Raw genomic sequence first — 25,081 nt, 5'->3', positions numbered from 1 at the left:
GTTCTGCTGACTTTGATATGACCTCTATTTTGTAATATGTTATTCATCAACGTTCTGTACTACACATAATGGTTCTGCTGACTTTGATATGACCTCTATTTTGTAATATGTTATTCATCAACTTTCTTTACTACACGAAAAGACTGCCGACTTTAATATGACCTCTAATCTGTAACATGTTAGTCATAACTTTCTGTACTACGTGTAACGAGCCCTGTTAACTTTGAAATGACCTCTATTCTGCAACGTGTTCATAAACTTTCTGTAGTACACATTATCTTTTCAAGCGTATGATGAATAGAAACGGCAATGTTGTGAGCAATGTTTTACTATTTCGAATACTGACATTATGATTAGCTTGTGAGTAGGAACTTTAAAATCATGCAATTGAGCTGTTTTTTAAGTTATTTGTAAATCAATTATTTCAGCGTTGCATAGTTTACATTTCGACTTGTTTCTTTTACAAAATTATGCCAAACTCGCGGGTAAGCAAACATTTATATACCAAGAATCTATTCAAATATTCTCCCAAAAAGTGTTCTAATCAAAATGTTTGGATATTAATTGCAGCTTTAATAATTTCCATGCTCATTTTACATCCCAGAGACAGACACTATAATGCGACCAATTCATTTATGAAAATATTTGACAGCTAAAATTACGTTCCTAAAATCGTGATGCTCTCTCCTAAAGTTGGAATCACGTAGGTTATATAGGTGTATTGTTACAACTATGCTGATGACAGATGTCTTTAATGGCAAATACTGAGCTTATATCGCTTGCATGACGATCGATATTCCTCGCTGACAAAATCAGCGTTTAATTACATGGATATTTTATGTCAGTCATGAGATGTGATCCAATATCACCCGGCTGAATGTGGCGCTAAGATGTCACAAGGGAAGCGCTGGGTACTGGAAAAGACTAGACGTGTCTTTTCTTGATCCAGTTTAGCAGCCTTACGAGACTGCGCATGGCCATAGAGATCCATAATTTTTGTCTGCAAGTTTTATGATGACAACTGCAGTGCACATTACTCCACAATGAACAGACTATGGTAAAACTACCTCGGCATTAAGCTTTGAAACAACAACTGTTATTTTATTTAGGACAAAAAAAAAAAAAAAAAAAAAAAAAAGGCACGTACATGATGACCACGCTGACATACTTTAATTGAAACCTTTCACTTTCCGTTGGTCATAAAGTTAGGAAGAAAACTGCGTTCTACTGTCCTTTAATATTTTTGTCGCAGCAAGCTAGACCAGGCGACATATAAAAGGCAAATAGTATGTAAATACTGCAGCTGATTACGCAGGTTAATAGTTGTGTAATGATGCTTTTAATATACAAGTTTGATTTAAACACCCCAGCATGACAGTGTCTAATAGAAACAAATATTATACAGAAGGCCAGTACCATTCTAAATGGACCATTTCTAATAGTGACAACTATAACACACACGGTTGGTATCACTCAAAAAGGGTTATTTCTAATAGAGACAACTAGTATACTCAAGACCAGTACCACTCAAAAAGGACCAATCCTGACAGAGACGACTAGTATAGTCAATGCCAGTACCACTCAAAAAGGATCATTTTTAATTGAGGCAACTAGTATGCACAAGGCCAGTACCACTCAAAAAGGACCATTTCTAATAGAGACAAATAAGATACACAAGGCCAGTACCATTAAAACTGGACCATTTTAATATCAGATGTTAATACATGATACAATCACTACATGAAAAAACAAACATTGTAATCATTTTAAACAAATTTAATGCATACCGACAAAAAAATGCATATGCATTGTGACAATATCACAAACAAAAGAATGTTTGCCATTTTCATTCTTAGAACCCTGTTACTACAACAAAAATGCACCACCTTGATTTCTAAAAATCTGGCTCTCCCCATACTTAAATCCCTGTTACCATAACAAAAATACACCATCTTGATTTCTAAAATATGTATACCCTCATTCTAAGAACCAAATTACTACAAGAATACACCACCTTGATTTCTAAAAAAGTGACATGGTCTTAGAACCCTCTTACTATCACAAAAATACACCATCTTGATTTAAAAAATGACACCCTCCCGTTCTTTGGGCCATGTTACTACAAAAAATATATGCCGCCTTAATTTCTAGAAAATTGTCCACCCCCAATATATGCAATATACAAATCAACTAATTTAAAACATGTAAATGCATCTATGGATAGCAGTATTACAAACACAGAAAAGGAGCAAAGTTTCTACAAAATTGATTTACAAGTAAAACAAAATTTGATCAAAAGTATTACAGTCTAATACGGATATTTTTGTTGAGCAGGAGAAAGTAAAGAACTAAACTTCAATTCTCTGCGATAAAATATGACATCATAATTAGTAGTAAGGAAATGCTATATTGTAAATAACAAACCAATATAGTATTCCATGTTTCGTTAGTATAATGACACAATGCCTATACAATGACATGATGTACAGAACAAGCCAATAATGTATTCCATATTTCATAAACATTGTAATACAATGCCTGCATGGTAACGTTATGTACAGGACAAGTCAATCAACTATTCCATTTTCATAAAGGTAATGATACAATGCTTGCATGGTAACATATGTACAGAACAAGTCAATCAACTATTCCATTTTCATAAAGGTAATGATATAATGCCTGCATGGTAACATTATGTACAGAACAAGTCAATCAACTACTCCATTTTCATAAAGGTAATGATACAATCCCTGCATGGTAACATTATGTACAGAACAAGACAATCAACTATTCCATTTTCATAAAGGTAATGATAAAATGCCTGCATGGTAACATTATGTATAGAACAAGTGAATCAACTACTCCATTTTCATAAAGGTAATGATACAATGCCTGCATGGTAATGTTATGTATAGAACAAGTCAATCAACTATTTACTTTTCATAAAGGTAATGATACAATGCCTGCATGGTAACATTATGTACAGGTCAAGTCAATCAACTATTCCATTTTCATAAAGGTAATGATACAATGCCTGCATGGTAACATTATGTACAGAACAAGTCAATCAACTATTCCATTTTCATAAAGGTAATGATACAATGCCTGCATGGTAATGTTACGTATAGAACAAGTCAATCAACTACTCCATTTTCATAAAGGTAATGATACAATGCCTGCATGGTAATATTATGTATAGAACAAGTGAATCAACTACTCCATTTTCATAAAGGTAATGATAAAATGCCTGCATAATAATTGGCAAGCAAGAACAAAGTAGAGTGTAATGGAACTAATGAGAAATACTAAATATGTGACAAGTTTTACACCTCTGGTAATCAACTTTCAAATGATTAGTTGAAAAATAATTTCCATGAGTTGGAAAATATATTAACTTAATTGTTTCCAATACCTTTTCCATACGAAATCTTTGTTACTCTCTCAGCCATTTAAAACTATTCAAGTTTGGTTGTGATAACAGTGATAATGCAAAGTGCTAACATACATCATGTCTTATGCAATATCGAGCAACAAGAAATTAAATGAAACTCCAGCAGTGACCTGAAAAAATATTTTTTAGAAACCCAAACAATTTATTATATCTAAGACCATCATTTAATACAATAGTGTGAAACAGTTTGTAAATTAAAAAAAGTAAAAGAATGTAAAAAAGATTAAAAAGATAAATTGTCTCCCTTGCTTATAACCGTAATGAGATGCAAATCAAGGAAGAATTTTGGAGATGTCATTTCAAAATGTATTTTAAGGTCCCTATATAAATACTTGTGATTTTTCTAAATAAATCTTGCAAGTAACAAATTTAGATATTAATGTCATAAATATCCATGTGATTTTTCTGAATCATATTTACAAAAAAGTACTGAAAATCTTTTATTGAACAAAATGAACCACATTTCACCCTGAAATGGCTTTGAGGTGTATAGATGACTGAGTGCCATTTAACCTGAAATGGTTTTTGAGGTGTTTAGACGTCTGAGTGCCATTTAAACTGAAATGGGTTTGAGGTGTATAGATGACTGAGTGCCATTTAACCTGAAATGGCTTTGAGATGTATAGATGACTGAGTGCCATTTAACCTGAAATGGTTTTTGAGGTGTAAAGATGACTGAGTGCCATTTTTAACCTGAAATGGCTTTGAGATGTATAGATGACTGAGTGCCATTTAACCTGAAATGGCTTTGAGGTGTTTAGATGACTGAGTGCCATTTAACCTGAAATGGCTTTGAGGTGTATAGATGACTGAGTGCCATTTAACCTGAAATGGGTTTCAGATGTATAGATGTCTGAGTGACCTATGTGATTATTTTTTAAATGAACACAAATAAAAACTTAAGAAAATAATAGCCAAAATACAGTATTGTAAAGCAAAACATGGATAAGCATAGAAGATTTTTGAAACGCAAAAAGAATTTGTTAAAAAATTGTTCATGTGGATAAAATTATAATCCATAACAAATAGTAAAATGGATGAAGTGATAGACAATATCAACTGATTGGCCCTGAAGCATTTTCTGAAAGAAATTTCAGCAACAGGTTTTTAACCTAGACTTGTGAAATATAATTGTTCAATATGAAGCGACATTTGAATTTCATCCAAATTACTGGCTGAAAATTAAAATGTAATCAAAGTTTAAAGATTAAGGTTCCATCTGTAAAATTCAAGCCATGTTCGTTTTAGTCATGTGACCAAATTCTGTGAATAGACCTGATGATAGTGTTATTATGTCTTATACACAGATTTTATGTTCTCCCCATTCAAGACATTTTAATGTCAAAAGATAGAATTTTTTTTCCTTTTAGCAAAAGTTTGTTTGAGACTTAATGTTTCAAATATTTTGTATATTATTTGATACAGAAATTGTATTTTGGTTTGGATTCAGCCCACATTAAACTACAGAAATTGTATTTTGTTTCTAATTCAGCCCAAATCAAAATACTAAAACTGTACTTGGTTTTGGATTCAGCAGCCCACATCAAAATATAATATTCATAATATACATTTTCACATAGCCTACCAAACTGTTTAGAGGAATGATATAAAATGTTGTTATTGTTGTTGTTGATCTAGGGTTTAATGCCATTTTTCAGTACAAGATAGGCTATACATGGCAGCCAGTATAACTGATGGAGGAAGAACCCTGGAAAACCCAGGGAAGAACCACCGACCCAGGAGAAGCTACTGGCAGGCTTTTCCCACGTACCCACGCTAGCCGAGCCTTGGACTCGAACCTATGCAGACAGAGGTGAGATGGCAGTGATCCAGAACAGTGAGCGCTTTAGACCACTCGGCCACTCGGGGCCCCCGATATAAAATGTAATGTAACAACTGAATCTTTTCATACCCAAACATATGGGATTGACCTTAACAGAATGGTAATTATCAACTGAATGTGACATTCCATAAAAATACATGTTCCACAATTGGTTCATAATTTTATTTGCACACAAATAATGGAAAACGATTCAGTCTAGTAAAAAATAATCACAATGACGATTTCAGCATAAAACTGATAATGGGCCCTCTTTTTGAAAATTTCATTGACTGACATGAATGATGTACAAAATAAAAATAAATTCCTCTTTGAAAACTATTACAAAATGGGTTTATGATTCAAGAACTTAAATGTATTGTGAAGTGACTGTGAACAGGAGATCCTGAGAACAGAATAGTCAGCATTTAAGCTGGTCTCATAATGGTTTTTTTGCGTTTCAATTCTCTTTAGACCTAAGATTTAAAGATAAAATTTGGATTTTTTAAAACAGTGATACAATAAGAAACTGACACAACAAATTATTGATGCAGCGAAACATAAATGCAACAGCAAAATCAACAGAACCATAAAAGAGTGACTTCAATTAAGGCAAACCTGTTATGTAGGATACCTGATGAACCACAAAGGTATGTACTTTATGGACATGTACCCTTTAATCACAGGTAAAATGTCATGAACATGAAAAAGAATGAGTTGTAGAAATTATCCTTCGTGTGGATCTGCCCTTGTAAACAACTGTCCCTTTGTATAAAACATTCTTTATATCATGTCCCTTATAAAGAACACAAAAGACACAAGTAAATAGCTATTTAATTAATATACATACACATACATATACGGTAAATATATATTTAATTAACATACATAAACATACATGTACTGTAAATAGCCATTTAATTAATATACATGGACATACATGTACTGTAAATGGCCATTTAATTAATATACATAAACATACATGTACCTCAAATAGGCACTGAATTAATATACATAAACATATATATATATATATATATATATATATATATATATATATATATATATATATATATATATATATATATATATATATATATATATATATATATATATATGTAAATGATGTTTGCTACCAGGCCAGGGTTCAGCCTGTAAAACAAATGAGCCTTGATGTCCAGAGTGGGAAGATTCTACTAATATATTTTAGACTACTGAGGCAGCAATTGCAATTAATGTAACTTGTAAAAGACTAGAAAAAACAATGTAACAGTAGACTTTAATAAACTGTCCCTGCAACAGTCACACACACAATTTGCATGAAATCTCTCCTAACCAATAAGCTCCAAATCTAACACACAAAGAAGAATCCTTTATGTACCCATGAAATCAGCACTTTATCAATCTGACAATATAAAGATGTAATCTGTACCCATGGAATCGGCACTCTCAATGTGACAACATAAAGATCCAATCTGTACCCATGGAATTTGCACTCCCAAAATGGCTGTACCCACAGAATTGGCACACCAAAGGCAGCTGTAATTCAGAATGGTACACCAAAGGTAGTCCAGAATGGGCACACCAAAGGCAGCTATAGTTCAGAATGGGCACACCAAAGGTAGTCCTAAATGGGCACACCAAAGGCAGTTATAGTTCAGTTTGAGTACATCATCGGCAGTTATGGTTTAAAATGCAAAACACAGAAGACAGTTATAATTTAGTTTGGATACATCATACACAATTATGGTTTAAAATGTTAACACAGATGGTGGTTGTAGTTCAGAAGGGGAACATGAAAGATTAGTTCAGAATGGGTACACCAAGGTAGTTTTAATTCGAAATGGGTACATAATTTGCAGATTTAGTTTACAATGGGTACACCAAAAACAGTTAAGAGTTGAGAACAAACACTCTGAAGGCACTTAATGTTCAGACTGGGCATAATGAAAGTAGTCATAGTTCAGACTGGGCATAATGAAAGTGGTCATAGTTCAGACTGGATTTTTCTCACTCTGTTCTTAAAAGTTTTGAAATATTGACTATTACAGTACAACCTCACTTAAAAGACCATGAAATGACAGAAAACCTGTGACATGAGAGCCCACTTGCCTTGGCAGATCTGGATTTGGGAGGGATGATGCATAAATGGTAGTCTTTCAAGGTTGGTTCTAGTGTATTAAACAACTAAGATGTTTTTGACTGTATAACCAAATGTACTGTACAATATATCATCAAATCAAACAATCATGATATAGTTCACTTGCTTGGAATGTTTCATGGCATTATAAGTATCACACAGCTAAAACTGCCAGAGAAAGTAATTTGAAAAAGCTTTTTGCACTAAATAAGGCAAGGTAAAAAAAAATGAATAATATACCTTCTTTTCAATAAATTTGCCACTGTATAAATGAATAAACCTATCCATCGATTTCCATTCATGCTGGTAAATATGAAGTCTGTTAGTTTGTAACACTCCACATTTATGTTTACAAAGGTATCAAACTGTAAATAATTAATAATGGCTAACAAAATTGCCCCATCAATACTCTTCCTGTTGATCCGCAACAAGGTATAAAAATATACAATCTGCATACAACTATTGTCAATACTGAGTTATGGCCATAATAACACAAAAATTAGGTTTGCCTCAGGTCTGAGAAAATTAAACCCAGTAACAGCTGTCATATTGAGTTTCAACAAAATTCTAAAATTCTGATTAGTAAAGAGTGGAGAATGTCATTATCAATACATAAAGTCTAGATACAATAAAGTCGAATGGTCCCATTTCTAAAGCGTATCTTGATATCACCTTCTGCTATATCCCCAGTAATGTATTACGTGATACACCAGTTGTAACCCTGTGATATGTTTGTAACACACACACACACACACACACACACACACACACACACACACACACATTTTTTCATTAGGAAGCTTTCCATTTCCCAAGAAACAAAGGATAAAAGTCCACACAGACTCAATGCAGAACCTTGGGCCATGTGAATAACATGTTATTTTGACCATGGTGCCAAGTGTTGATGGTAGAGTTGTGTATCCCACAAACAAAATGTTTCTACACCCTGCAGTCATAAATATGAGGCCCCATTGTTTTATTTTCTTTTTCCAATGCATTATAAAGATGTAAGATCAACAACATGACTTTTAAAAATAAAAACAACAGTACATACCTTAATTTTTGCAATAAAAAGATTCCAGTAGTGGCCAAAACTGCATCAATAATCTAAATTTTGTTGCTAATCACGTAATAATACATTTTAAAAAACTGATAATGGAGGATACAGTAGCTAAAATATATAATTAAGACAACAAAAAAAACAACTAAATAAAACTGATTCACTTAGTGAATTCAACAGCAACCTTTTGACTGTGCAATAAAAGGACTACAAATGGAAAAATAATTTCCAATCCATATTATACTTACCAACACAATGAAAGGATGTGATTTTAATCTGAGTAGATAAAAGCTCCATTAATGAAATATTTGATATATATATCGAACAGAATGTGACAAGATGGATGGATATATGAATCAATTGTATGCTCACCTCGACAGATGTAATCAATGTGAATCATTTTTTAAAAATGTGGACATTTTTGAAAAAGTTCAAATTACTATAATCACGAATACAGAAGCCTTTCTTCCCTCAATCTTAACTATGTCACCAATAGTCTCATTATCTGCTCATTTTGTAAATGTGTATGGCTTGACACAAAGTGTACATTTATACATGAAACATTCAAAATAACCATCTACCTCTAATCATGTAACCACTGATTTTTTTCTGTTTGACATGACAATTTTTCTGGCTAGTCAGTTTGTCAGAGTAAAGATCATATCTGTCTCACCAGTGTTCTGTCTCACCAGTGTAAGCAGAGTGATATACAGACGTCACTTTTTTAGTGGCAGTGACAGTGTCTTCATCAGTGTTATCAATAATGTTAATATTTTGAGTTAAGGTTATACTTGATTAAATGTACTGCATAAACATCTACAATATCGTTAACATGGATATATTAGCATTATGCAATTTCAATTAACATAATATGTCAGACATTGGAGTTTTGATCTTTAGTTGAACATGATTCAGATGTTCAGCAATGATTGATTTCTAAAATGTTAAAATTACAAATTCCACAATAAATGTTAAATTCTTTTAATAAAATCATTGATTTTTGGCACATATCAGTAAATCTAACACACTGACAGATGAGATAGTAAATGTTTTGAGACAGACCAGTAACTTCTGTAAGCAGATGGCCTACTTGGAAAGTCAATTTTGAAACATTATTTAAAAGATGTTCCATTACACCTGTACATGTATATGCCGATTTCTGCCGATACAATTTGACTCTGTACTGGAGAGACGAGGCTGTTGGTATTGATGTACACACAAACTGTAAAATATGTTTTATGTCTCGAAGGTTAACTGTCTTAACATCAAAGTCTGTACAAAGCTAACGTATTCTTTTCATACAGTTGTATCACCATATCCCTGCAGACTTTAATCAGTAATTGTCGGCAACAACACAGCGCCAGAAGGAGTTGGCTTATCTCTTTGATGGATGGCAAGTGTTTGATATTTGACTCAAGATGAAACAATACAAATTAAAGAACTTCCCTTCAGTTTCATAGATGTCAATCCAAGCATCCACTTTCTACTTCATTCTGATTGTGCTGAAGAATATGTAATCACAGCACAGAGATCAATCAGTTCATTATTTAAAAATACAAACAACTAATGATAAATCTACACAATTTCCCAGTACATGTGCTGCAGAAGAAGATGAACACAACATTCTAATTTCAAAGGATTACTTGTCAAAGGCATTTTCACCTTCAATGACACATATTTCGAATTCAAACACAGAGAAATCAAGAACTACTGCAAAGAAATTAATAAGGAATTTCCATTTCAACAGGCAATTACATATTTCAATTTATGTATCAGCGTCGGCACTAAATCAGTGATATTCTCCAAGTTGTCAAACAAATGCTTGAGTATCAAGATATTTCTTTGTTATGGAGTCTCATTTTTGGGGGGCATACCATTGGTTCTTTTATTTACTTTTGTTCAAAATGAATTAGTAACCTTGTGTTTGTTGCTGGGGAACCAGCTAAGTCATGCGATCTAGCCTTGCTGATGTTAAAAGCTTTCATTCACAGCAAGCCATTAAAAATAAACATCTTATGCATTGCACAGAAACACTATTGACTTTCTAAGTGAACTCTGAACCAAAGTTGTTAACTGTGTGTGGATTAAGTTGGTTACTGACAGTGATGATACTAGAATGGGATTCACATTTGTTCCACATTATTATATCCTATCATTAACTCTGCAAATTTTCAAGTCAGGTCATTAAATGTAGCTAAAAGTACCTAATTTTCGTTTTAAATACTTCATGTGAAACAAATTAGGTACTTTTAGCTACATTTAATGATGCTGACCTTATAATTTTACAGAGTTACAGATAAGATAAAATTCATGATGCTGTGTGGAACTAACTATAGTGTCGTGTTGACTTGTAACGCTGTCTGTTACAAATGCAGCTCATGTAAAGGTCAGAAACGCCTTCATTTTCTACTCTAAAGTACTGTTAACAATATAATTTTCTCCACTCCATGCAAATGATAAGCCATGCACTGATGAGATTGGTTGATTAACACTTGTAGTGGTAAAATTTTCTCATGATGACTTTTGCTGTCCTTGCGGAAACACTGATTTAGAGCACCATGTAAATGCTAAAATACTTATGAGCAGTTTTGTATAGTGACTAGAACTTGTCAAATTTGACCATGACACACACAGATACCACTATTATCACACACACCCTATATCTATATATAGTCATTTTCAAACATTATTTAGAACACCTAGTAAATGCTGAAAAAGTTTGACGCATCAGTTTTTTTTTATAACAAATGATTAGATCTTGTCAAATTTGACCATGAAATACATATAGATACCAGTATTATGACATACACACACACACACACACACACACACACACACACACATAATAAACAAATTGTAAATGCTGAAAAAGTTTGACTTATCAGCAGTTTTTTTTTATAACAAATGATTAGATCTTGTCAAATTTGACCATGTAATACATATAGATACCAGTATTATGACATATACACACACACACACATAATAAACAAATTGTAATATAAATGCACCTTCTGCCTTGATCACCTGTTTACCATATATGTTCATTCCAATCAAAATACAGATCTAACTGTCATCTATCTACCCCCTCCCATCATTCTGAAGATGACATTTGTAAAACTTACGGTACGTATGTTACACTTACTACTTGTTATAATCTTGAAAACTTGATATGCAATAGTGAACTAAATACAACATGAATAATTACACAGCACTTGGAGAATGTGGCAGACTAATGTTGTGTGTTACTACACAAGATGTGTTAAATATTGGTGTCAATTATTACATCAGGACAGGAACAGAAACCCAGCAGAATGCATAAATCATTAGATGCTAATGGTTGTGTTAGATGAGCATCATGCTAGACATTTATTCATCTTTGTATGGGGGACCCGAGTGGCCGAGTGGTCAAAAGCGCTCACCGTTACGGATCACTGCCATCTCACCTCTGTCTGCGTCGGTTCGAGTCTCGGATTCGGCTAATGTGGTTATGTGAGAAAGCTTGCCAGTAGCTTCTCGTGGGTCGGTGGTTCTTTCCGGGGGTTTTCCGGGTTCTTCCTCCACCATTAATACTGGCCGCCATGTATAGCCTATCTTGTGCTGAAAAATGGCGTTAAGCCCTACAACAACAACAACAACAACATCTTTGTATGGATACTGCAAGATTTTGGAAACTATAGTGTGTTTAACAGCATTCTCTTAAAGAGTGAAGAACTGTAGTAGTCAAATCTACTGGGAACATCAAACAGTTGTCAAAATGAAAGTATTATCAAAATTATAAAACATTACTAAATGTTGAGAAATATCTTTCAATAGGTTTACCTATTTATCTCATAAAGCGCTTCGAGATTCCGATGTAGTCATAAGCTTTTCATAGTGATTGGTAGATACGATAGTGTTACTACTTCGTATCATTTGTGTTTTTTTTTTCTCACAGTATTTTGATATTTGTAGAAGATGATTATCATGCATTTTTTTATTATCAAGATCTAAGTGAAAAATATTGGGACAAACCTCAGTATTATAGCCCATCTCCAGAAACATTTTATTGCTTTATGAAAACACAAAATCATTTTGTTATTTACAGAGTAACATCATTTCATACCATTTGCTGTGTTGAGAAGAAACTACATATAATGTATAATAAAAACACAATATGTATACTGTATGTGTGCTTCAGGTGATTTTGTCTTTATATATATTATTGTATTATGGGCATGAGGTCTAGATTACCAACTAAAAATCTTTTGATCTGGTAAGCTAATACATTAAAGTTTATGGACTAAAGACATTAAGGTTTATGGACTAAAGACATTAAGGTTTATGGACTAAAGACATTACAGTTTATGGACTAAAGACATCAAGGTTTATGGACTAATTGGTTATTATCATAAGCAAACAGTAAATCTTCAGGAACAAATAAAACAATAAGTACCTATGAGCCAAATTTTCAACAAGTCCAATTCAACTAGCTGAAAACAATTTCCTGGATTTCATGGCAACTCAGTTTTTGTTCTGTTATTTTATTCTGTTTAACTGCTCAGTGTTGAAACAATTTTTGATATTCCTGAGAACTCTAACATACCAAATTTTATATAGAAAATATTTTCTTACATGTATGGATCCACAAGATATCTGTAGGTGCCTTGCCAAATCCTTTGACATTGAACCTAATATAAATCAATGAAACTGTCTCATACAATGTGAAGATCTAACCACATGATATGTTGGTTAAATCACAATACTGAGTGGGGGGGGGGGGCAAAAAATGAAGTTATTGAAGTGGCATCATTTATTCATCAAATATATCCACAAACTGGAACTGATAAAACTTGTTCATACTTTTTATGTGCTTTCATGCTCACTAACCAATACACACACATTTGATTTAAAAATAAATGTCAGAATGCTGACAATCAAATTGTTCACTTGACTGCAACTAAATACAAAGTCTTGTTAAAAATTCACTTGTACAAGTCACTGTACACATATATTCAGTTAAGTACAAAACTGTAAGCAATGACCATTGAATTGACCCCATAGTCAGTTTTCAAAACTGCTCCACATAAGTGCCAATATGGTCAGATCTTCTTGTTGTTGTTATTGTAGGGTTTAACGCCATTTTTCAGCACACGAAAGGCTATACATGGCGGCCAGTATTAATAGTGGAGGAAGAACCCGGGAAAACCCCCAGAAAGAACCACCAACCCACGGGAAGCTACTGGCAAGTATTCTCACATACCCACATTGGCTGAATCCGAGATTTGAATCCACGCAGACAGAGGTGAGATAGCAGTGATCTGTAATGGAGAGCGCTTTAGACCACTCGGCCACTCGGGGCCCCCAGGTGGTCAGATATGAAAATTTTCATTCCAAACTAACAAAATACTGCAAAAAGTGTTTCACAGACAACCATGTCACTTCCACCACTCATGCATAAGGAGTAACGATAACCTAATTTCAAGATGACCACTGTTGTTAAGTCTGATATGCCATGCACCACTGTCACTGAGAACCAGCAGCATAATGCTAAAGTGTTTAGTGAAAGCCCCATGTCAATACAACCATCCACTCCGAGTGAACACCAGTTTTTTGAAGCAAAAATGTGTAACAAATATTTCAGTTAAAATTAAACATGTTTAGCAAGTCCGATTATCTTCAAATTTCAACAACAGAAAGATAAATTAGGGTACTTCAATTTCTATACCAATGTAGGTGCAGACTGTAACCTCAAGCAGATGACATGAGTCAGAAACTGAAATTCTGTGAAACATGTGGAACATAACCGTAACACCCTTTCTTCAAGAGAAATAACTATAGGTGAAACCCACATCTATTTGACCATCTGTTGAGATGTAGCTATAAAAACATTTTCAAGATGGCTACCCAGTGGACAAATTAGAAGTCTGATCAGCAGTACATTAGCCAACACATGCCGATCTGATAGTAGTATTCAAACCTACATCCATTTGATTACATGTTAGGCACATTAACCACTGAACCACCACGGCTCCTTTTTACTTCATTTTCAAGGTGGCCCTATTCTAGGACTAATTATCACCATTCTCATTTAGGACCAACTACATATCACAGAAGTCGTCTGGTGAAAACCCAGGTCAATGTAACCATTGATTCAGGAAGAGCAGTCCATTTTAATTTTGGACCAAACAGACAATATTCAGGAAAAGAAGCATTTAAAAGATTTCCAAGATGTCTGCTATCACTGGTAGCCATATCTGAACTCGGATTGGCACCATTTTAGTATATCACCAACTAGATATCATATGAAGTATTTAAGGAAAACCCCCATGTCAGTATGACCATTTCTACTGAAAAATTAGTGGTAAAAATTTCAAGATGGTACCACATGAACCATATTGGACAACAGATTGGCACCACTGTATTTAGGACTAACTTGACATGGTATCTTTTAGAAAAAACCCAGAAATATTCAAGTGGTGACCTTACTTAATGTCCAAGTTACACCATTTTCATTTAGGACCAGCTGGACCTTGTAAAAAGATTTGTGTAAAGTTTCATGGCAATCATCCGAGGACCTGAGCAGAGCATGTAGCAATATTAAACTTATACTAAGGGACAAACAATGGAAAACAGGCAATTGCAAAAGCTTTTCCCATCTGTAACCTGGCAGAGCTAAGGGACAGATGATGGAAAACAGGCTATTGCAAAAGCTTTCCCCATCTGTAACCTGGTAGAGCTAAGGGACAGACGATGGAAAACAGGCAATTGCAAAAGCTTTCCCCATCTGTAACCTGGCAGAGCTAAGGGACAGACGATGGAAAACAGGCTATTACAAAAGCTTTCCCCATCTGTAACCTGGCAGAGCTAAAGGACAGGCAATGGAAAATAGGCAATTGCAAAAGCTTTTCAGATCTGTAACCTGGTAGAGCTAACAATAAAGACCCACCTGCCAAATCTTCAACAAGTACAAATGACCTCTGAATTCAGGATCCAACCTCCAGCACAGAGGATGAAGTCAATTATACAACAACTGAGTACAGCTATACAGTAATACCTCATACATTCGCGTTTCTGGATTCGCGAATTTACGGATTCGCGAAATTTTCATTGGTACCCTCTACGTACATGTTTTCTTTATTTTATTGAATTGTACCTTCGTTATATGACTTCTGTGACATATGAAGTTTACCTAGTTTACCTTCCTGACAATGACAAAGAAAACATCAGTCATTAAGTTTACAGTCCCATTCGTTACTTGGTTTTACCTTACTGTGAGTGCAAAAGAAAATGGCAGCCAATGAATTAGTATAGGGGTAATATTAGTACATGTATACATGTACCGTACTGTAAATGCGCTAGTGTGGCAAATACCCATTAGGCGATACTGTACTCTATTTTTACGTCAACCATTTATTTCTCTTTTTAAGGGTAATGTATTAGGCTAACTTTGAAATGAAATTAAAGTGCTTTGGGAGCATGATTTGGGTCATATTTAGGGTTTAAACCCTAGAAATAAGCATTTATTAGCATTTTTAGTGACTCGTACCAAACATTCGCGATTCCTCCTGATCTGCGACTGGTTCTGGAACCTAACCTCGCGAATGTTCGAGGTATTACTGTATATACAAAGTTATGCTATGTAATTATATATATAGCATAACCATATAATCAAATCCTGGCTAAAGGTCACCTATATTCAACAATCACATGCTCTTAACAGTCATATTCTTAAGTCTCTTACACAAAATTACTGAAGAAAATTTAATCCTCTATCAAGCAGTTACATTGTACCTGTCTCATGATGACATACTTTAGCTTCTTAAAAGCGAATGCTTAAAATAGGTCTGACTAAAGAATTCAATGAATGCCATCTTTAGTATCATATCATTTCATAATAACCATCCTTCAATCGTCTTTACTACCATTTGATTTTAATATCTCGCCTTCTCTTTGTTTCCAGTAGTCTAAATTTTGTTGTACGTGTAGCGTATTGTTTGCAACTCGAGGATCGGGTTTTCCATAATCAGGTGGGTTGGCTTCTGGATCATAACCAAGAGTCTTCAGCATTGGTGCAATGGATGCCATGTCTTTTACTACATCGTCTGGAATCTTTCCAACCCACTTGCTTAATGCCTCCAAATTGACTGGTTTAATAATTTGGTCTGTTGACTTCTCTGTTCTGGAAAATAATCACAAGATCTATCATGAATGCTGTTTCAAATATATGGAATGTATGATGCCAGCTGAATGACATGTAACAAGAATGTGAAATTTGCTTCGTGTTACTCTAGAATTTAGTATTAAAAGAAACTTATGTAGGATACTAGCTGAAGATGTATACTACAAAAATTGTGTGTGTAATAAACATCTGTGAGAGGACTTTTACATACTGTGCCTGTGCCTACATCAACCATGGGTCACATGACTTACCTTTTACATACTGTGCCCGTACCTCAATCAACCATGGGCCGGAGGACTTATCTTTTACATACTGTGCCATACCTACACCAACCATGGGTCGGAAGAGTTACCTTTTACATACTGTGCCTATATCTACATCAACCGTGGGTCGGAAGACTTACCTTTTACATACTGTACACATACCTACATCAACCGTGGGTCGGAAGACTTACCTTTTACATGCTGTGCCCATATCTACATCAACCGTGGGTCGGAAGACTTACCTTTTAATACTGTTATCATACCTACATAACCCATAAGTTGGAGGATTTATTCCTTTAAATACTGTGCATCTACATTAACCAGAGTCATAGAACTTATCTTTTACATACTGTTTCTGTACCTACATTTCCCATTGGACATGTTTTTTTTTACTGTGCCTGTATCTACATCAACCATGGTTCAGTTGAGTCCCCTTTTACATACCGTTTCTGTACTAACAATCTCCATCTGTTGGAGGATTTACCTTTTACTTACTGTGGCTATACATACATGTCCATTAAACAGGAGCTGGTGGACTTAACTTTTACATATAGTACCTGTACTTACATTTCCCATGGGTCAGTTTGAGAGAGAGAGAGAGAGAGAGAGAGAGAGAGAGAGAGAGAGAGAGAGAGAGAGAGACATATTAGTACAGAACATTTTTTTGGAAGAGAGTAGACATTTTTTGTTAACAACAATATTCACCTTCTCGTTAAAGGATATCATAAGTCAGACCTTAATCAACAATACCTGATCATGCAACTGATACGGAAATTACAAGTTCGAGTTGGGCAAACAAATTATCAGTAACTTATAAAACTGACACAGTCTTTGGTCAGAGGTTGTTGTGGGTTTAACACCAATTTTCAACACATTACAGCCTACACATGGCAGCCAGTACATCTAGTGAAGGAAGAACCTGGGAAAACCCCAGGAAGAAACATCGAACCATTGGAAACAACTGGCAAGCTTTTGTGCATGCCCACTTGAGACTCAAACCCATTTGGACAGAAGTGAGTTTTCAATGTTCTGTAAAGAAAAGTGCCTTAGACCATTTGGGCACCTAGAGAAACCTTTGACCAGATGTACTAATTATTCAACTCACCATCCTGAAGGAACCTTTTTTGCTGCTAAACACAGTTCAGATAAACAAATTTTCCTGCCTATTTAGGCAAAGTTTAGCAAAGAAAAGCACCAAACAAAAAATACTGTTTAAGAAAACTATACAATGTGTGGTGCTAATTGCAATCTATCACCTGCTTTCACAGGTGAGACAAAGAAAAGTACATATACATGAGCAAGTTTTAAGAAGTTCATACATAGATCAATAGTTATAAAAAAATACATTTATGACTTAAACCTACTTTGATAAAGCAATGCCTCCAGGTTTTTCTATGAAGTCTTCATGATGAAGAACTGAACTGTTCCATGGAATGTCCAGAAATGTCAGGATTCTCCGCAGCCACAATTCTGGCTGAAGAACAAGCTGTTCATAATAGACAGGCATACAACTGTCTGGCCCAACATGTAAACACTGGGAAAACATCATCTCCATTGCTGAATTCCACCGTGTCATACGGTTCCGAAAACTCTTCAAGTCAAATCCAGTAATCGTCACTTGCCGTGAAATTATAGAATTTACTGTAGCTCGTCCATCTCGAATCATTAATAAGAACTTTGCATTTGGAAAAAGCTGATTTAAATAAACGCTGGATTTCAATGTAAATGGATCTTTGTTACACAAATGTGGTGCAGCTTCACCGTGTTTTGCAACAATCTCAAGTATGAATGAAGCCATTGCTGAATCCAGAACATCACTTGTGATTCCAGCTTCACTAAGTCTTTTTTTTTCAAGCTGGGATATTTCCCAGTTTGCACGCATTCCCAAAAGTCTTGGAATTACAAGCGTTTCCTCACCACATCTTATATCAGGATGAGCATCTAACACTGCGCGCATTAATGTGGTACCACTCCGTGGCATACCACCAATGAAAATTATTGGCATATTCCTGTCATACGGTATCTGTCTACTTGTCCGATCAAATATATATTTTTGGGCATCCCGTGGGACCATAATTGCTCGAGGTGTCAAGTCACATGGCACAATATGATACAGAATAAGAATCACAACAATTCCAGAAAACAAAGCATACATTAAACAACGTTTGGTGCTTGCTTTCATTCTCATAATTAATTCTGCTCTCATTAAATCCAATGTGTGGTCATACAGTGGTAAGAAATCTAAACTTGCTGTCACCTACCAGTAAGCCTTATGGTCATCTGCAAATAAAGAAATCTGAAATTAAAATTCAGTTAAACCTGATGGCAAGCTGTAAAGATTCCAATATCAGATCTGGACAGACTGACAGGAACTCGTATTAAGGCTCAATACCAATGTCAGGTCAAGAAAGACAAAATGGAAAGGATGCATACCACAAATTGCTGCAGAATTACTTCCTCTACTAGAGTGTGCCAATTTACAAATGAATTTCCTTGGAATTTATGTAAATTACTAGCTTAAAATGTTTCAAAATATTCTGGAAGATCAATTTCTAGTTCACTCAATTTCCTGTCATTTAGCCAGTATGCTACCAATTTTGTCATCGAGATTTTATAGGAAAATTTGTCTTCTACAGCTACCAGTACTGGAATATGTCAATCCAACCCATCCCATGCTGTATGTTTCTGTAATTCATTCCACTGTAATACATTTGTTGCATCACCCCAAACAAATCAATTTATTCCTGATGAATAATAACAGAATGTTTTTCCTGACTGCAACAAAATTAATGTTTCCCTTTAGAAACAGGTTTCATAATTACTCCTCAAATGTTACTGAAACACATAATGTCCATTTATATGAGAGGGAGAATATAGTTTGAAAAATTGGTAAAACAAGAGCAAAATTGTACATGTATGACCAATGAGACTTTTAGTGTGTGTGTGTTGGGGGGAGTAAAATATACAAGTTTGAATGGGCAGGAAAAAACAGAATAACAGCACCAATATCAGATACTAATAACTAATATGGCACGATCTGGTGGGATTCAGGGGCTGTAACTCTTCATTTAGTAATCAATTATATTCTGTAAGTAAGGAAATGGGTGGGGTGGGATTATGATATAGTATATAGAGAGAGATACAAGAGAAAGGAAGAAGAGGAAGAAAAAAAGAAGAGAAGAGAACAAGTTATAAGTCTGAGATACAAAATGTGGACTTAACACAGAAACTTCATAAAAGGACTTAAAGTTACAGTCAGAAAAAGAAACAGAGATAGAATAATTAATAGATATAATGGAGTGAGAAATAGAAATTAGAGAGGTGGACAGAACTTTAGAGTCTGTTATTTAGATACAAACCTTAGTTTGCAAAATGACTTAGTGTTTCTAATTAGATACCACTGGTCTCCCCTCACCCTTAAGTCAGACAATAGACGGGACCTAACAGGTCAGATGCAGTAGATAACGCAGCGGGACAGACAAGCTAGACATGTAACATAATACCTGTATAATATTGTTTTAGTTCTTATTGCTCTTATTTCAGTATATAAAATTAATTATAGGAAAAATGTATCATTTTCTACAGTACTACATTTTAATAAAAAAAAATTTTAAAATTACTGTTAAAAATTTTGGCCATGTATGAAAAATAAGATCATAGCAAATTACAGACCAAAATCTGAGGAAATGGTAAATGTTGTTGCTATCTGAGATAACTAGATGCAAACCTGGATCTAAAGGGTTATGGTAAATGTTGAGATCTGGGACAAATTCCAGACCTGGATCTAAAGGGTTATGGTAAAAGATGAGATCTGGGACAAATTCCAGCTCCAGTGGCTTTTGTGATTTGAGCATCTGCCTTGGATGCAGTAGATCGTGGGTTCGATCCCCAGCAGAGTCATACTAAAGACTTACAAAAATGGTACTAACAGCTGCCTCGCTTGGCACTCAGCATTAAGAGGTCAGTGTTAGGACTAGTCAGCCTGGTGTCAGGATAATGTGACTAGGTGGAACATCATGCTACATGTCTGCAGCATGATGCCCCAGTGCTAGACATCACTATAAACAGACACACTGGAGACATCATAACGATATGACAGAAATTTTTTTAAAGCTACGTTAAAAATCAAAATCACACACACACACAAATTCCAGACCTGGATCTAAAGGGTTATGGTAAATATTGAGATCTGGGACAAATTCCAGATCTGGATCTAACAGGTTATGGTCAATGAGACCTGGGGCAAATTCCAGACCTGCATCTAAAGGGTTATGGTAAATGTAGAGATCTGAGAAAACATGTTACAGACCTGAATCTAAAGAGAAATGGAAAATTGTGTTGTTCTCTTGGATAACAAGTTACAGATCAAGGTCTATGGGAGAAATGGTAAATGATGCTACCTGGGACAAGTTCCAGACTGAGACAAGAAGTTATACAGCTGTATTTAAGGGAGATGGTAAATGATGCTACCTGGCACAAGTTCCAGACTGAGACAAGAAGTTACAAATCTGTATTTAAGGGAAATGGTAAATGATGCTACCTGGGACAAGTTCCGGACGGAGACAAGATGTTACAAATCTGTATTTAAGGGAAATGGTAAATGACGCTACCTGGGACAAGTTCCAGACTGATGCAAGAAGTTACAGATCTGTATTTAATGGAAATAGTAAATGATGCTACCTGGGACAAGTTCCAGACTAAGACAAGAAGTTATACAGCTGTATTTAATGGAAATGGTAAATGATGCTACCTAGGACAAGTTCCAAGACAAGAAGTTATAGATCTGTATTTAAGGGAGATCGTAAATGATGCTACCTGGGACAAGTTCCAGACTGAGACAAGAAGTTACAGATCTGTATTTAATGGAAATGGTAAATGTTGCTACCTGGGACAAGTTCCGGACGGAGACAAAAAGTTAAAATCTGTATTTAAGGGAAATGGTGAATGTTGCTTTCTGAAACAAATGTTGATTGTTCTTCAGGAAGCATCAAATACTTAACTTTCCTAATTAGTCAATGTTACATTTTAGTAGTGTTCTATCTGTAATTATCTATAATTAGTCAATGTTACATTTTAGTAGTGTTCTATCTGTAATTATCTATAACACGGTTTTGTACAGTTTCATTGTTCTTCACTGCAATGGAAAGAAATGTTGCATCAGTAAATTCAACCCTGCCTAAATTTGGGCCAGATGAAGGTCCTTGTTGGCCCTGGGCACTTCTTTAATACAATGATTGACACTGACCTGACTCTGCCTCTCTGTGTATACACTTCAGAAACATGGTACCTTTGTAGGCTCTTTGCCCAGTGCCTACTGGATAGGATGGCCATGATTGAAACATTCTGATATGTAGTTATAATTCAAGACATGTCAGTAGTTCGTTGGACTCCAAATTATCCTGAGTTGAAACTTTTTTTGAAACTCATGGTACTTGTTTTGTCCAAAAGTTAAGAAGTGATCCTTTTTCCATAACGGAGATCGCCGTGAGCTCTTACAACATGTGGCTAACTTTTTCAGCCAAATATGTGTCATTCTTGATACTATTCCACTTTATAATAAGTTCATCTTGGCACATCCTTTTGGTGTTTGCACGATATGCTAGCACATAAGCATTAAATAAAGACTGATATAATTAATTTTTATCCATTGCTATGGACTGCCAAAAAGTCATGAAAATTAAAACTACATATGGTTTCAATAACGTAAATTCTACTAGTGCCAGATGCTTGCTCAATTCTCAAAGTTCTTCTCTCCCCTCATCCTGTCTTTAATAGAATGCTTTTTTAAAAATGTCATCAAGCTTCAAAGACTCTTTGTACTAGAAGGACCGTTTGTTTTCAATAAAAAGAAAGAAAAAAGTTAACATTTGATATATTTATTTTCTTTCATGTACGACATCCCAGTGTGACACAGGGAACAACCTTGGCGCTACTCAACTAATTATATGTTTTTTTTTTACATACAAAATATTAAAAGATTAAATGTTCACTGCGGACCAAATACCATCTTTCAACTTACTAAGCTCGTGTGTCTTTGATCTCAGACTGTTGTCATGGTGATAATTTGTTAGCCTATTGTTTTACTTTTCTAAAATCTAAGTTTAATCACCAGTAGTCCTGCAGTTTATTTAGTCTACATTTTGTTTTTAAAGTGTGTATTACATTATATTAAAAAAGAATAACATAATTAAAAACAACAACAGTTTAAACCAGTTAAAGGTTATAACAATTACCCAATATTTCATCTGAGATAACAATATTTATATAAGTCATCAACAAGAGAGTTGTTATCTATTGCGGATAAAAATGGACTGAGGATGCAAGTCACAAAATCATTTTTGTTCTAATATTATTTTTTAAAGAAGTGTTCTACACTCATATTTACTGTGACGTCACATTTCTTCAACACCCCCTGCCCCCTCATCACACTTTGCCACAAAATTTTGACCCCTCCCCCGACACTGTGTAATGTCATATGTGAACGACCCCACAGACAAATGAAGGATATAAGCAGTACTGTCCTGGAAGAGATATGGTACTAGTAAGACAAATGGAGGATACCAAGGCATGTGGATACAAATTACTTTCTGAAGTTTTCCAAATAACTTATATACCAAAAGAGAGAGAAGAAAATGAGCATCTAAGCTTTAAGAGGAAAACAAAAAAGTAGGAATTTTCCAGAAATGTATTTGAATTTTTAGATTCATATGATTCATTGGTGCCATGATTATCTCCATTTAGAATATGTACAGTACAACAGTGTGTTGTGCAATCTTCTGCATTTTTAATCGGTTAAGCCATCGTTACATTTATTTAAAGTGTACTGATGTTTAGTCTCTGTAGAATTTAAGATGACAACTTTTAATATTTGCTTGTTGAGTACACCAACACATACAATATTAATATTCAAGGTATAACAATAATAGGTACAATAATTATTCAGTAATATCCAGTTCTTGATCTTCAATAGCCATTCAACAGCCATTTAATAGCACATCAACACAACACTGGCCATATGGTGCAGATTAAAAGCTAAGTTATAATAATGTAAAGAAGAAATAAAAAAGATAACTTAGAAAGATAAATCCTTCCAAAGTACGGTGTAGATATAAACATGCAGTAAAAGATAAAAGGTCAAGATGCTTAACTTTGAAAAAGGTATAAAAAATGCAAATGAAAGTTATATAATATTTACATGTGTGTAAATGTTTGTATGTGTACTGTGTATCGTTGAACCTAAAGTATCTTTGAATCAAGCATATTTTCAGTTACTTTGTACTGTGTTCAGTTTATTATCATTATTATAGACTATATACTCTGGTCTTACCAGACACATCTGTAGTTGTTATTAGACACAATATACTCTGGTCTAATGAGTCACAGACAATAGCCTGGAATAGTTTTGATGTGCTAAATATGTTGATGTATCACAATGATATAATCCAAAAAATATAGCTAAATAAATTCACAATAATCCCAAAATAGAGAATTAGTCCAAACATATTAATGAGCACTCTTTAATTCAAATAAAAGATTCCTGTCAAGCTAAATCTGAACAAAACTTATGGAAAAGATAGGAATTAATGTATGTGTGTGTGTGTATGTGTGTGTGTTGGATTTTTAACGTAACTTTATAAAAAATATCAGTCATATTGCTACGATGTCTGCAATAAGACAGATTATAGTGATGACTAGCACTGGGGCATTAAGCCACAGACATGTAGCATGCTGTCCCACCCAGTCACATTATCCTGATACCAGGCCAACCAATCCTAACACTAACTCTTAATGCTGAGTGCCAAGTGAGGCAGCTGTTAGTACCCTTTTTATAAGTCTTTGGTATGACTCTGCATGGGTTTCAAACCTGTGACCTCCCACATCTGAGGCAGATGCTCAAACTAATAGGCCACCAGATTGGTCTAGGATATATTAAAAAAACCTAATACACAATAATATGACAATGGTTTAGGGTCAAAAGTTCCAGAACATATGAAGCTATACACAATGTTAGGTTTACCGCTTCAAATTTTAGTAAAGAAAACTCCAAATATCAGGCATATCAGGAATGACCGAGTGAAAAACAAATGCCCTGTACTGAAATCCATTTAAACATATTTTATCTACAAGTAATAATCTACAATGACAGACAAAAATTAAACATCTAATATGTTGTTTACAAATTGACCCTTA

General features: G+C 34.6%; 1 protein-coding gene across 1 annotated transcript; it reads right to left on the bottom strand.

Annotated features, from left to right (window-relative positions):
• Positions 1 to 12,153: 12,153 nt before the first annotated feature.
• Positions 12,154 to 19,165, bottom strand: LOC149777418 (protein-tyrosine sulfotransferase-like). The gene is made up of 2 exons (XM_089942041.1): positions 18,256 to 19,165; positions 12,154 to 16,628 (listed from the first exon to the last, which is right to left on the bottom strand). The coding sequence occupies exons 1-2, from the start codon at positions 19,095 to 19,097 to the stop codon at positions 16,355 to 16,357; spliced, it is 1,116 nt and encodes a 371-aa protein (XP_089798167.1). The 5' UTR covers positions 19,098 to 19,165; the 3' UTR covers positions 12,154 to 16,354.
• Between the last annotated feature and the right edge of the window lie 5,916 nt (positions 19,166 to 25,081).

Source organism: Sinohyriopsis cumingii, chromosome 18 (assembly GCF_028554795.1).
Source record: "Sinohyriopsis cumingii isolate HCF-2022 chromosome 18, ASM2855479v2, whole genome shotgun sequence".
Taxonomy (NCBI): Eukaryota; Metazoa; Mollusca; class Bivalvia; order Unionida; family Unionidae; genus Sinohyriopsis; species Sinohyriopsis cumingii.
This window is presented reverse-complemented; position numbering and strand designations above follow the sequence as displayed.

What these genes read in the sequence shown, in the direction of transcription:
- LOC149777418 (XM_089942041.1), bottom strand. Translation starts at nt 19,097, where the DNA reads ATGAGAGCAGAATTAATTATGAGAATGAAAGCAAGCACCAAACGTTGT. An exon ending in GGAGGCATTGCTTTATCAAA is followed by an intron (nt 16,629 to 18,255) that starts GTAGGTTTAAGT and finishes ATTATTTTCCAG; the next exon opens with AACAGAGAAGTCAACAGACC.